Source organism: Narcine bancroftii, chromosome 3 (assembly GCF_036971445.1).
Source record: "Narcine bancroftii isolate sNarBan1 chromosome 3, sNarBan1.hap1, whole genome shotgun sequence".
Taxonomy (NCBI): domain Eukaryota; kingdom Metazoa; phylum Chordata; class Chondrichthyes; order Torpediniformes; family Narcinidae; genus Narcine; species Narcine bancroftii.
Window position 1 is genome coordinate 332,192,657 of NC_091471.1, and position 13,957 is coordinate 332,206,613.

Below are 13,957 nucleotides of genomic sequence, written 5' to 3' on the forward strand. Positions count from 1 at the left end.
CACTTTGGAATAATTTACTCAATAGCAGGATACTTACTGTTCATTAATTCCTCAGTCAGTGGAAAGAAGCTATTTCCCAGCCTGGCAGTCCTGATTTTGATGCTCTTGTACCTCCTTCTTGATGGGAATAGGTAAAAGATACTGTGTGCTAGATGGAAAGGATCTTCAGTAATTCTTTTGAATCCTATTTAAGCATTTCTCCCAGTGGCCCAGCAACTTGTTGCCCAATCGTCTTCCCCCCCCTCCCCCCGGATCCCACGAGACATTGGGTGCAGCTATGGTTTAATGGGCAGATTGTGCCAACCACTGGATGTTAATCCTATCAGTTCTCGATTACATTTTCAGTTCATATTTTGAAAATTATGTCACACTAGAGTAATAAACTTTCCACCAATCCAATTCATTTAATGGGAGTGAAGGAACTAGGGCTCTGGCAGGAACTGGAGACCCAGTGTGTCTGAAGGGAGTTGGGAAATGAGTCCCTATTCAGCTTTAATGGGGTACATGAGATGGGGCTCTCAAAAGGAACAGGTGAGCCAGAAGCATCAGGTATCCTAAAACATATAGGGGTTGTAGGTCAATTGGGTGTAATTGGGTGGCACGGGCTTCTAGGCTAATCCATTCTGCTTATTCCTTGAAGAAGAGTTCAGGCCCGAAAAGTTGGCGACATATGGATGCTGAAAGACTGGCTGGGCTCCTCCAGCATTTCGGAGCACTTTTCCTATCGTAGGCTAAAAGGGCCATTACCATCAAAATACAAAAATTAAATGCATAAAAATGAATGGAAGCAATAGCAGTTTACAAAACAGTTACGGGATAATGTGTGGGAATAACGCCCAGGTGTCTCTTCTCCCACAGAGACGACCCAAGGTTTGAACCACACCCCCCACCCCCCCACCACCACCCCGCGCTGCACTTCAGAAGGATCCTACAGGGGAGAGAGCAGGCTCCAGTCGTCACTGGTCCTGTCAGTGTCACTTGCTGAGCAGGCCTGTGTGCTAACAGATCTCTCCCCCTTTATTGCAGTTATGTGGAAATCCTGAGCGTGGAGTCACGGAGGGAGGCTGTCTTAGAGCTGGTTCTGAAAGACGAGCAGCTGGTCCTGCATGCAGTCAAAGCCAAGCAGGCAAAGGCCCTGATCGATCAGTTCATGGACGAGCTGCGGAAGGTACACCAGGTTCCAAGGGCGGGAAGGCAGCACACCAAACTGGCAATGAGACATGATATTGGAATACCTGTACCCCTTCGCTGCTATCGGTCCATGCTCAGACCTGGTTTATTTACTGATGCACCCTTGGTGCTGGTGTTTTTGTGGTCGTTGCCAGAGTAATCGCTGGTGATGTTTGTCCTGACGCATCAGTTGCAGAATAATCCCTCCCTCAATATGGCCATCGATTTTGTTTATTTGGTGACTTCTCCATAGAACCCAAGAACACTACAGCACAGAAACAGGCCCTATGGCCTGCACCTGGGCCATATCCCTCCATACCCCTCCCGATCATGTACCGATCTAAACTTCTCTTAAATGTAAAAACCACTTAAAGGTCAAACTTTACCACTTGAGTTGGCAGCTCATTCCACACTCTCAATCTCATCGTTCCACTGCCTCTTCCAAACTTGGATTTCCCATTTTAATCATCCAGTGCAATTACTGACAGACATCATACCAAGCCAGAACAATTATTGTAGCAGTGTCAATTGTTAGAGCAGGTACCGCCGGTTCTGGTGCATTACGCAGCATCAATCTCGAATCACCGTAGATCCTGCCCACAACTGGTGCACTCACAGGTAATAGTGCTTGACATGGCCATTTAGTGTAGTGGGAATAAAAGCTCTCATGAATGGAAGGGAGAACGTACACTTTTATTAGCTTATAACTGAGGGTAGGGTCTTGCAGTGGTCTTCAGAAGGGGCTTGGGGTTGAGGTGGGACACCAGGGTTTTATATGGGGGGATGGGGGCAGAGCCAGCCATCAGTATAACAAACCACCTCAGTTCACTGCACGGTTATCACAGATAATGCTTTCAGTCACTGTTATAGCAAGATAATTGCTTCAACCTCTTTTGTGCATTAAGAGTGAGCATCTTGGCACTTAAAAGAAAATCAGGATTACAATGTCACACGTCTGTTTTTCAGGACTCCTGCTTCGTCATGGCTGTTAAAAGCTACATCACAGATGATAAAAGCTTGCTGAACCTCCATAAGGGAGACATCATCAAACTGATACCCATGGATGGGCTCAAGCCAGGTCAGTCACAAGATAGACAGTAGAAGAGCACCGCCAGCTGCAGAGTTGTCCACACAGGCTTGCTTCAATCTTTCCACTGAGAATGAAAACTGGTTCTGTTGATTTCCTGGGTGTTTCCCCAATAATTATGAGGGGAACGATAGGCTTTATTGTACCGAAGACTTGAGCTGGCCCAGATCCAAGCGAGGGAAGTGCAGGGAAGGGAGAGGTGGCTCGACCTTTATGGCCGAGGTCACAGGGGAGGAATCCATGGGAGAGTGTCATCAGGGGACGGGCCAGCCCGTCCCTTTACCGGCCAATGACTTATATACGATCCATATCATTACATTGGGTTTCTGCCGAGGCACGATGTCCAGTGACACCCTCATCTCTGGCACTATGTAACACAGCAGAACCACTTCTCATTTCTCATTGAGACAACCTCATTGGAAGTTAAAGCAGGACACAGTATAAACGAGCCCAATGCAGGGATACCCCGCTTTACGAAACTAGGCCATCCCTACATAAGCCAAAATGATGTAAAGTGAAGAACTGATTACCATTGATTTCAGTGGGAACACTTTCGAGTGTTCCCAGATCCACAAAGTTACCTACCAAATAGCTCACAAATCCTGAAATAATACTAGCATTTATTAAAAGCAGGGATAAACACACAGCCTATAAAGTAGAAATAATGTATGCACAGTATAGCTAAGCTGAATCTTTGGAGGTTGGGGTGCTGGGAGGTAGGGGAGAGAGGAAGAGAGTCATCTATTAGCATCTCATCGTAGTTCCAAGCTAAGGAGCTGCTCAGAATGCACGTACAGTCTCTATAACGACTCACTGCTTTCGTAGAAACAAAAATCCTTTCGTAAAAGCCAATGTGTTTCTTCGTAAAAGTGACTTTGCGTCAAGCAAGTATTCTTAAACCGGGGCGTACCTGTATCATATACCACCACACTCAATAACCTCATGCCTGTTCCCTCTTTCAACCTTGACCATCACGAGATCGATTCAGTGAGGAGTGTCGAAGGGGAACATCGATTTAAAAGATGCCATCATGCCTATTTGTCTGCAACATGGCATGAGATCAACCCCTTCAGCCAGTTCCAAGCCAGTCTGCAGCAGTCCACTGCCCGGCGCGAGCCCCTTGACTATAGTACCCAGCAGCCCGCAGCCTCCTTGGATTCCTCGCCTCGAGTTGCTAGCAGCCCACTGCCTGTGTGGTTCCTTCAGCCGCAGAACCCCTCACTGGTCACCATCCCATGGGTCGCCTCCTCTGCTTCCCCTTCTCAGATGGGGTGGGGGGTGGACTCCCCATTTTCTGGTGCCTTGTGCCAGTCCTCCACTTCCCTGGAGTCTGGAACCCCTTGTGGCTGTGGCCAACCATAGGCGCCAGCATCTTGGGTCAGACCCTGCGGTCACGGGATTTTGAAGAAAACTACCATCGCCTCCTTTGACGGGCTGTTCAAAGCCTGTACGGAGCTGATGGTAGTCAAACTATGCAATTAGACCTCGTGGAAGCACTCTGCCTCTGCTCCCTGCTCTCCATGGGTCCACTCCGGCAGCAGCCCCACCACTAATGGCGGGGAAGAGGGGAAGCCACGTTTTCTGAGAAAGGAGGACATCTCATTAAGGCAGTTTTCAACTCAATTGAAGAATCCTGATAAAGCTGGTCAGTAGGGATCAAGGGCAAACCTGTTGCCCAGGTCTGCACCAATGCTAGCATGAAGATAAATGTTGTTAGGGGTCATCACTGTAGGAGTTTCTCGGAGCCGTCTTCTTGCTCCAACCATCTGCAGCTGCTTTATCAGTCGCCTTCCTTCTGCTGTAAGGTTTGAAGTGGGGATGCTTGCTGATGATGGCGCATTTTTTAATTCCCACCTCTGTGGCAGGCTGCACCAAAGGAAAACACAGGCATCATGCTGTTTGGGGCAACACAGCTTTATTCCACTCACATAAAGATCTAGTTGGCTGCTAGCTGCTTGCAGCAGTGATCCCGGGGAAAGAGAGAGAGTGCACACTGTCAGGACCTTGGCTTTATACCATGGGCCTTCTGGCCCCACCTGGTGGTTGAATGTCATTAGGCCAGTGCCATGTCTCTAGGCCACCTGTTGGCCGAGTGATGTATCACAGCGTATCATCATAACCTCCTCAGGAAAGTAAACAGTCCATGCCTGTATTTGGTGATCCCCAAGTGTGGGCTGGTAAATGGCACCGTGCATGTGCCCAACACTCATCAACTCCAACAAGAACAGAGCTGGTCGCCTTCTCCGGACAGACCACAGGGGTTCACTCCCACCTTCTCAAGAATGTTTACCAGAGGAAATTAATGGCCTTGCCACAGCCCTCTCCTGCTTGCCGAAGAAAACTTAATGAAGAAAGAGAGCTTTCCAAAATATCTGGCTGAGATTAGTGGAAAAGTGATTTCAGTGCTGGATCTGCCCTGAACTGTATCTTCCCTGGGGGCATTTGATGGTGAAACGCATGGGGATCTTTCCTCTAATAGCACCTGGCTATTGAAGTTATCACTGTATTATATCCTACACAAGTATAAATGTTCATACGTGAAACCTCTTAGATTTTAGGCACTGCAAGATGAAGTTCAGATGTGCCCTTGCAAGAACTTCTATTATTATTAGAACATAGTGGTATTTTTAGTGAGACAATTAGATTAAACCAAAACAGACAATGTGAGATGTAAATGATGGATCTACCCAGAGTTGCCTAACCTCTATTCTGCTTTCCATAGGCTGGCAGTTTGGATCAATTAATGGACGATCTGGCCTGTTTCCTGAAGACCATGTCCAGCCAACAGCAGCTTCTGATTACTATAATGTTAATGTGGGGAGGAATGAGGCGGAGAAAAGGAGCATCTCCTCATCCAGGAGATCTTCCATTAAAAAGGTTGGGACACCCAGGGTTCAGCAAGGTACAGGTTCACTGTGGGGGCCTGAACCGTGCTATCCATTGCAGCTCATTCAGTGTATCAACTGGACTCTGCAATTGGAAGCAAACATCAGGTAAGGTTGTTGTTCTTGATGGCTGTCCAGATGTCCATACTGGAAGATGATCAGGGAAGATCTTGGTGGCAGTTTCAGCAGCGGTGATGAGACCGTGTAGTGGTGCTCAATGTCTGGCCAAGGATGTCAAGGACAGGTGTATGGTTGTGTCCTCTAATGTGTCTTTCAATCAGAAAAATAATCTCCAGTGGTTGCACAAACGCAGATGTCCTGGCTGTGGATCATTCATCACAGCTGCAGGACATCACTGCGTGAGTCCCTCAAGGCAGTGTCTTTGGCCCAGCCCTCTTCAACTGCTTCCTTCCAGAAGTGAGGGTGCTTGCTAATAATTGCACACAGTTCATTTCATACAAAATTCAGGCATGGGCCGGTTAAGCGGCAAGTGATATGCGCCTCGCACGAGGGTCAGGCAACAAGTGAGAGTCGACCTCCCTACCCTTGGCACTCGGTGGCACTGCCTCACCGAGTCCTCAACTACCAACATCATCACTGATTAAAGACCAGAGTAGATTTGTTTCATGGCTACAAGAGCAGGTCAGAGGTTGGCTATCCATTGGGCAGTTGGAAATTTCTTGATTTCCCCAAATCCCCAGCCTGAATACCATCCTTTCCCAGCACTTGTCCGCGTGTGACTGAACCCTGTGGGATTTGAGCAGCTTCAAAAAGATTGAGATACTAAATTAAATAATTACAGGCCAGTTAGCTTAATTTCCTCAATGGGGCAAACCACCCAGATTTGGAAATCTCCTTCATTGTTAGTGGCCAAATCATAGGGTTTCATTCCCAACAGATTTGTAGGGCAAAGGACTGCAGTGGCTTGCTAATTCCTCCTCAAAGGAATCACCGATGGAAGACAAACATTGGCTTGGCAGAGATGTCCCGCATAAGAATATAAAGAAAGGGTTCACCAGTGTTAAAGGAAGGATGTAAATAGGGCATTTTGTGAAAGAGATCTGGGGCTCTGGTTCTGTCCACTCTAATTAGGCTGTAATATTCTGTGTGTATGTACAGGGTGCTGCACTAATGGATCACTCTCTCCTCAGAATCTTGTCTCAGGAAACACAGAAGTTGGTGATGGAAGCACATCCATCTCCTCTTATCCTCCCTCTCTGTCCACATCTGCATCGAGGATTTCTTGCATGCCTGAACAGGGGCAATACATCATGGCAGAGTTTGCCATGCAGTATTTTAGAGAGCCCGTGAGCAGGTGAGTGCACTTGGACGCCAGTGACGAGGGGAAACCAGAATGCGGTTTGGCACTGAATTGAAACTGCAACATGAATGCACTGGACACAAAAGGCTACAGGGGTGTAAATGAATGCAAATGCTGCTTCTCTCTTCCTAACATTTCGCCTGATTCCTTTGGAATCGTATGGATTTAGAGCAAGGAAACAGGACCAATCAGACCGTTGTCTCCCTGAGCTTATCCCATTTGTCTGCCAGGTTTTCGCAATGACCACATGTTACCTGCACACGCTGAGGTTTCCGATGTATTGGCCCTCACGCAGGTGAGCGGTAGCTCGTGGGGGACTGGATCTCAACGTGGGGAGCCTCAAATGGGTGCTCAATGGTCAGCGCAGACACAGAGGGGCTACTTCCATGTTGTGTGCCTCCGACTGCGTGGCGGGCTCCAGACTCTGTGGCGGGACATCTCAATCCATCAATATCGCGGCACAGTGATGGACAGCCCAACCTTTCCAAAGACATTCGGGGTTGAGAGGTTCATTGGTGACTGTCCTTGGGCGGCGTGAGGTTCATTGGCTGGAAGGGCAGGATAACGTGGTGTATCTCGCAATTTAAAAAACGAACATTCAATTAAAATCCTCCTCCTTCTCCCCCCTCCACATCTACCGACCACCTGCTCAGTGCCCTGGTTGGGGGGGGGGGGGCTGGAGCACACTGGAGTCATGGGGTACAGGGTGTTGTGCAGAGAGCCCACCCATGCGGTGTTCACGTACTGGCTTTATGTCACCCATAATGAGTCCAGCAGCAAGGCTGCGCCGACAGATGCTGCCTTCGGGCTCACTTCTCAAAGGGGAGCAAACCACCAGCATGTCCCGGTTCCCCAGTTCTTTTCCTTGACTTCCCATTATGCGGCAGGACAAGATGTTACGTGCGTCCAGCGCCCCCAAATCGGGATGAACCCGGCGTCTCGGAGCTTGTGCACACGACCGCCTTGTTTGTCAGGCTACAGGAGTTCGGCGTTTCCTGAAACCAATGTTGCAGAGAGTGTGACTGACGAGACCTCATCTCAGTGGGATGGTTCCGATGTTTCGTGTTCCTCGGCTTTAAACCATCGGTAGCAGAGAACCCAGACTCCCCAGGAATTTGGGGGCGACTTCGTCAGAGTCGGTTGATGTTACCTCTTTGATAATTCAAGACTCAATTTCTTGTCGCAGTAATAAAACAGCGTCGTGTATTACATGAAACTTCTTTTTACCTGCTGCAAGGTGGGACACATTGGCCACCAGCAGGAATTGCCTCAGCGCCTCTTAGTCAGAGAGAGAGCGAGAGAGAAGCAAAAGAGACCCCTCGGTCACCGAGTGTCCGTGGATTCGCCTCCAGCGTTTCCCTGGCCTCCCAGACTCCAGTCCGAACCATCGGCGACCCGAGCTCCGGATCCGAACCTCCGACATGGACAGGAACCCTTCAGCGCCCTCGGCACATCACTCCTCCCTCTCTCCCCCCACCTCTATCTCCCTCCCCCCCCCCACCTCTATCTCCCTCCCCCCCCACCTCTATCTCCCTCCCCCCCCACCTCTATCTCCCTCCCCCCCACCTCTATCTCCCTCCCCCCCCACCTCTATCTCCCTCCCCCCCCACCTCTATCTCCCCCCCCCACACCTCTATCTCCCCCCCCCACCTCTATCTCCCCCCCCACCTCTATCTCCCCCCCCACCTCTATCTCCCCCCCCACCTCTATCTCCCCCCCCACCTCTATCTCCCCCCCCACCTCTATCTCCCCCCCACCTCTATCTCCCCCCCCACCTCTATCTCCCCCCCCCCACCTCTATCTCCCCCCCCACCTCTATCTCCCCCCCACCTCTATCTCCCCCCCACCTCTATCTCCCCCCCCCACCTCTATCTCCCCCCCCCACCTCTATCTCCCCCCCCCAACCTCTATCTCCCCCCCCACCTCTATCTCCCCCCCCCCACCTCCCCCTTCCGCCCTCTCCCCTCCGGACGGCGCGTGATCTTCCCGTCCTCTGGTGTCCCTGCTTCGATCCTCCAGGGTCTGCAGTCAAATGAAAATCTCAACAGGCTGCTCAAAGCCCGGGCGGAGCCGACGGCAGTCGACTGGGACCCCCTCCCCCGACAGGGGCGTTGCCTCTTCTCTCCCCCCGCGGGTCCACCCCAGCGGCAGCGCCCTATCTTCCCATGCTCCAATCCACAGACCAAGGCTGCTCTAAGAAGGTCCTTCAGTGTCTACTCTACTCCCATAAGAAGGAATGGCTGGGAAGGAGAAGCTCATTTCTCCAATCAACCTGGTGAGGGAAGGTTCTTGCAAGAATGAACCTTCCAGTCCTTTGTATTGTATTGCACACACGTCCCGAGGGTTTGCCAAACATCTCAGTTCACCCGGTCTCCACCAGAGAGAAAGTCATGGGCGTCCATCCACGGCTTGAAAGTTGTCTGGACGGGGTCTAATCGGGTCCTGCGGCATCCGTTTCCCTCTGTGTGATCATTTGCCCCTGCAGTGGTCGTATTTGGCGTTGTTTCTGCAAGCACGCTGCATCAGTAAGTTTGCCTTTCTGCTTCTGATTTCAGTCCTGACTGGAAGGCGATCAATGTGGAAGGAAAGAAACCCAATCACTTGGTCAAGCACACAAAGGTAAGAAGAGAACGCAGCAAATAGGGGTGGTGTCGGACAAATAGGAATGGACCTTTGCTTCTTTGTGAATTGGAAAGGCCAAGTCAGTCATTTGAAAAATACAGATCTGGTAGAAATTTTCAAGGGGTTGTAAGACTAACAGACATCACGGACAGCAGCTGCTTCATGGCTCCAGTGAGCCAGGTTCGATTCTGGACTCTGGTGCATGTCCTCCCTGTGACCCCATCAGTTTGCTTTTCCCCACACATCCCCAAAGTGGATGAAGGCAAATTGCCGCTGCAAACTCCCACCAGCTTGGAGGTGAGTCGTAGAATCTCGGCAGTGGCCGGTATTGATGAGAACGTAAGGAGAATAAAATCGGATGAGTGCCAAATCCGGGTCTGCAGGGCCTATTTCTGTGGGGTATAACTGGATGAAAGTACCTGGGAGGAAAGCAGCAGGCAACCAGTGAAACCTCCAGCACTGCAGGGTGAACATTCCAAAGGACGTTATCCTGACCGATGAATAACGGTGTACTTTCCTAACCACCTTTAACAAGCCTTTTGTAAAAAGGAAATTATTCTGAAGAGCAGAATGTACAGTAGGTTTTCTGCACTGCTTTAATGAAACATGCCACAGATTTTCACTGACCATCCAATCTTAGGCTGTTACCAATAAAAGCTATAGTCAAGCTGTCTTTAGCATCATTTTCTTTTAGTAAAATTATTTTTTAATCATACGTCCACATAAATTAAATATAATATACATTTTGATTGGTGTATAATAATAATAGATGAACTCATATTCCAATATAAACATATATTGAGTAGTTTTTTTTAACAGAAAGAAAAGGTTGATTATGAAGATCTAACCCCATCCACCAACCAAGGTTGAAACTGGTATTCAAGCAGACTTGAAACCCGGAAATCCGACGAAACATGCCCATTTGTTGCATCCCCGCACCTTGATCACTCCAATTATGAAAGCAAGCTACAAATGGATCCCAAGTCTTGTCGAAAGACTTCCTAACATTATGTCTGATTTTTTTTTTTCCTCCAAACTTTATACCCAGTGACCATTGTCTATGGGTGGGTCCCTTTCTTTGCATTTAAGCAATATTCCAGCCACTAATGTAGAAAATGCTAAGACCTGCTTTTGGTTAGACGTTAAGTATACGCTTACATCACTGGAGAAGCCAAACATCGCAATCAAAAGACATGGTTCTAGATCGATCCCAAAAATGGTTGAAAATGTTCTGAAAATAGTTGTCCAATATTCTGGCAAATTGGGACGAAAACCAAAACAAAGAGGCTTCAAATCTTTTACACTTGTCTCATAGTGGGTTGATATCTGGGTAGATTCAAGCGAGCTCAACTTCAGAAAACTGGACTCGATGCACCACTCTATGCCAAGCACATAGAGATGAGTCATGGATAAGAGCCAAAACTGAAATCCAATCTTCTTCTGAAAGAGACATATTAAGATCATTTCCCCATTCAGTTTTGATCCTAATTAAAGAGTGTTTTTAAATTCAATATTTTATAATATGGCAGATATTATACCTTTATGTACGAATCAAAGTTTTTTCAATTACTACAAGGTAGGAGACAGGGTTGCCTCCGAAGCCCTCTGTTTATTGATCTAGTGGTTGAGCTGCTGGCTGTTGCTATGCGAGCAAATGAAGATTTTAGAGGCTTGTTGAGAGGACCTATTGAACATGGGTCATCTCTCTATGCAGATGACCTTTTACTTTCTGTGTCCACTCCAGAGGTATCCACACCAAAGATTTTATCATTACTTACATGCTTTAGTAAATTTGCAGGATATTAACAATCTGCATAAGACTGAACTATTACCACGAAAAGGCCCATTTACTCTACATTCTAATTATCCTTTTATATAACCATATAACCATTACGTTTACATCCGGTACCGCACGGATGGCAGTCTCTTCAATCTGAGGCGCCTGCAAGCTCACACCAAGACACAAGAGAAACTTGTCCGTGAACTACTCTTTGCAGATGATGCCGCTTTAGTTGCCCATTCAGAGCCAGCTCTTCAGCGCTTGACGTCCTGCTTTGCGGAAACTGCCAAAATGTTTGGCCTGGAAGTCAGCCTGAAGAAAACTGAGGTCCTCCATCAGCCAGCTCCCCACCCTGATTACCAGCCCCCCCACATCTTCATCGGGCACACAAAACTCAAAACGGTCAACCAGTTTACCTATCTCGGCTGCACCATTTCATCAGATGCAAGGATCGACAATGAGATAGACAACAGACTCGCCAAGGCAAATAGCGCCTTTGGAAGACTACACAAAAGAGTCTGGAAAAACAACCAACTGAAAAACCTCACAAAGATAAGCGTATACAGAGCCGTTGTCATACCCACACTCCTGTTCGGCTCCGAATCATGGGTCCTCTACCGGCACCACCTACGGCTCCTAGAACGCTTCCACCAGCGTTGTCTCCGCTCCATCCTCAACATCCATTGGAGCGCTTACATCCCTAACGTCGAAGTACTCGAGATGGCAGAGGTCGACAGCATCGAGTCCACGCTGCTGAAGATCCAGCTGCGCTGGATGGGTCACGTCTCCAGAATGGAGGACCAACGCCTTCCCAAGATCGTGTTATATGGCGAGCTCTCCACCGGCCACCGTGACAGAGGTGCACCAAAGAAAAGGTACAAGGACTGCCTAAAGAAATCTCTTGGTGCCTGCCACATTGACCACCACCAGTGGGCTGATAACGCCTCAAACCGTGCATCTTGGCGCCTCACAGTTTGGCGGGCAGCAACCTCCTTTGAAGAAGACCGCAGAGCCCACCTCACTGACAAAAGGCAAAGGAGGAAAAACCCAACACCCAACCCCAACCAACCCATTTTCCCCTGCAATCGTGTCTGCCTGTCCCGCATCGGACTTGTCAGCCACAAACGAGCCTGCAGCTGACGTGGACTTTTTACCCCCTCCATAAATCTTCGTCCACGAAGCCAAGCCAAAGAGATAACCATTACGGTACAGAAACAGGCCATATTGGCCCTTCTTGTCCTCACCGATTGAAGTGAACTCACTAGTTCCACCTACTGCTCCCTGCCCATAACCCTGCAACCCCCTCACGTCCATGTACTCATCCAACCTCCTCTTAAATGACAAAATTGACCCTGCTGCAACCATCTCTTCTGGCAGGTCATTCCACTCAGCCACCACTCTGAGTGAGGAAGCATCCTCTTGCGTTACTTCTAAAGTTTTGCCCCCTAACCCTTAACTCATGACTCCTCGTTCCAATCTCTCCCACCCTCAAGGGGAAGAGCCTTACATATACATATACTCACATCTACTCCATCTATTCCCCTCATCATTTTATAGACCTCTATCAAATCGCCCCTCAACCTTCTACGCTACAATGAATAAAGACCCAGTCTACTCAATCTTTAGATACTGCGATCCAGGCAACATTTTAGTAAATCTTCTCTACACCCTCTCTAACTTATTGATATCCTTCCTATAATTTGGAGACCAGAACTGCGCACAATACTCCAAATTATACATCCTCACCAATGCCTTTTAAAATAGTGAAAGATCAATTTAAATATCTAGGTATAATGATAACGAAGAATTATAAAAAACATCTGAAGGTAGAAGCTCACGTGAATAGGGTGGTGAAGAAGGCTTTTAGTATGCTGGCCTTTATCAATCATTGCATGGAATATAGGAGTTGGGAGGTGATGTTGAGATTGTATAAGACGTTGGTGCGGCCTAATTTGGAGTTCTGTGTGCAGTTCTGGTCGCCTAATTATAGGAAGGATATAAACAGAGTGGAGAGAGTGCAGAGAAGGTTTACCAGAATGTTACCTGGGTTTAAGCATCTAGAGTATAGGGAGAGATTGGACAGATTAGGTCTTTATTCTTTGGAGCGTAGAAGGTTGAGAGGGGATTTGATAGAAGTATTTAAGATTATGAAAGGGATAGACAGAGTGGATGTGGATAGACTATTTCCGTTAAGAGGAGGAAAGATTAAAACAAGAGGACATGAGTTTAGAATTAAGGAGCAGAGGTTTAGAGGTAACATGAGGGGGAACTTCTTTACTCAGAGAGTGGTAGCCGTGTGGAATGATCTTCCGGGAGAAATAGTGGCGGCGGAGTCAATTGTATTATTTAAGAAAAGGTTGGACAGGTATATGGATGAGAAGAAGATGGAGGGTTATGGGCATTGTGCCGGGAGGTGGGACTAGAAAGGGGTGTTTGGTTCGGTGCGGACTAGAAGGGCCTAATGGCCTGTTTCCGTGCTGTAATTGTTATGTTATATGTTATGTTATGAAGAAAACTTGAGTTTTATTTAATCGGACTAAAACAATACTCGCTGGATGGTCACCACTTTAACTATGATAGGCTGCATTCATTCGATTGAAATGAATATTTTAATATTTTTCCTTTAGAAAATGTTTTCAACAGACAATTTTTGTTACAGGTTCCCATCCAGGAGTCACTGACATACATAATTGACATCGAGCTCAATGACCTGGCCGTACAGAATTTCAAAAGTGAGTTTCTTTCAGGGTAATCTGAATGGGTTTTGTATTGTTTGAAGGGATGGCAATTGGTGTGGGCAGGTTTGGAATGATTCTAGCATGGTCTCGGAATAATTGAAACAGATTTGAGAGTTAATGCAATCCACGCAATGAAAAGATTAAGCTTTCAATGTTGGGACAGACAAGGTTGGGTTAAATGTCAATGGAAGATAATAAGATTCATTCAATAAAAACAGAAAATGCTGGATTAACTGGTTTGATCAGTGGGCAGTCAACATTTCTGGTTTTCCCGATTATCTTGAGTTACTAGAAGATTTTGAATCAAGCAGATTTATGGTTAACAATATAGTAATGATTAAAGAATTAGGGATT

At 47.6% G+C, this 13,957-nt stretch overlaps 1 protein-coding gene across 7 annotated transcripts in view; it reads left to right on the forward strand.

Moving 5' to 3' along the window:
* Nucleotides 1-13,957, forward strand: part of myo15b (myosin XVB) — a 248,999-nt gene that overhangs the window by 215,468 nt on the left and 19,574 nt on the right. For all 7 annotated transcript variants that reach the window (XM_069929307.1, XM_069929308.1, XM_069929309.1 and 4 more), the window contains 6 exons: nt 1,027-1,168; nt 2,137-2,248; nt 4,980-5,134; nt 6,294-6,457; nt 9,019-9,082; nt 13,525-13,597. In XM_069929307.1, the coding sequence (XP_069785408.1) occupies nt 1,027-1,168; nt 2,137-2,248; nt 4,980-5,134; nt 6,294-6,457; nt 9,019-9,082; nt 13,525-13,597 (710 nt within the window). The remainder of the gene's footprint in view (nt 1-1,026; nt 1,169-2,136; nt 2,249-4,979; nt 5,135-6,293; nt 6,458-9,018; nt 9,083-13,524; nt 13,598-13,957) is intronic.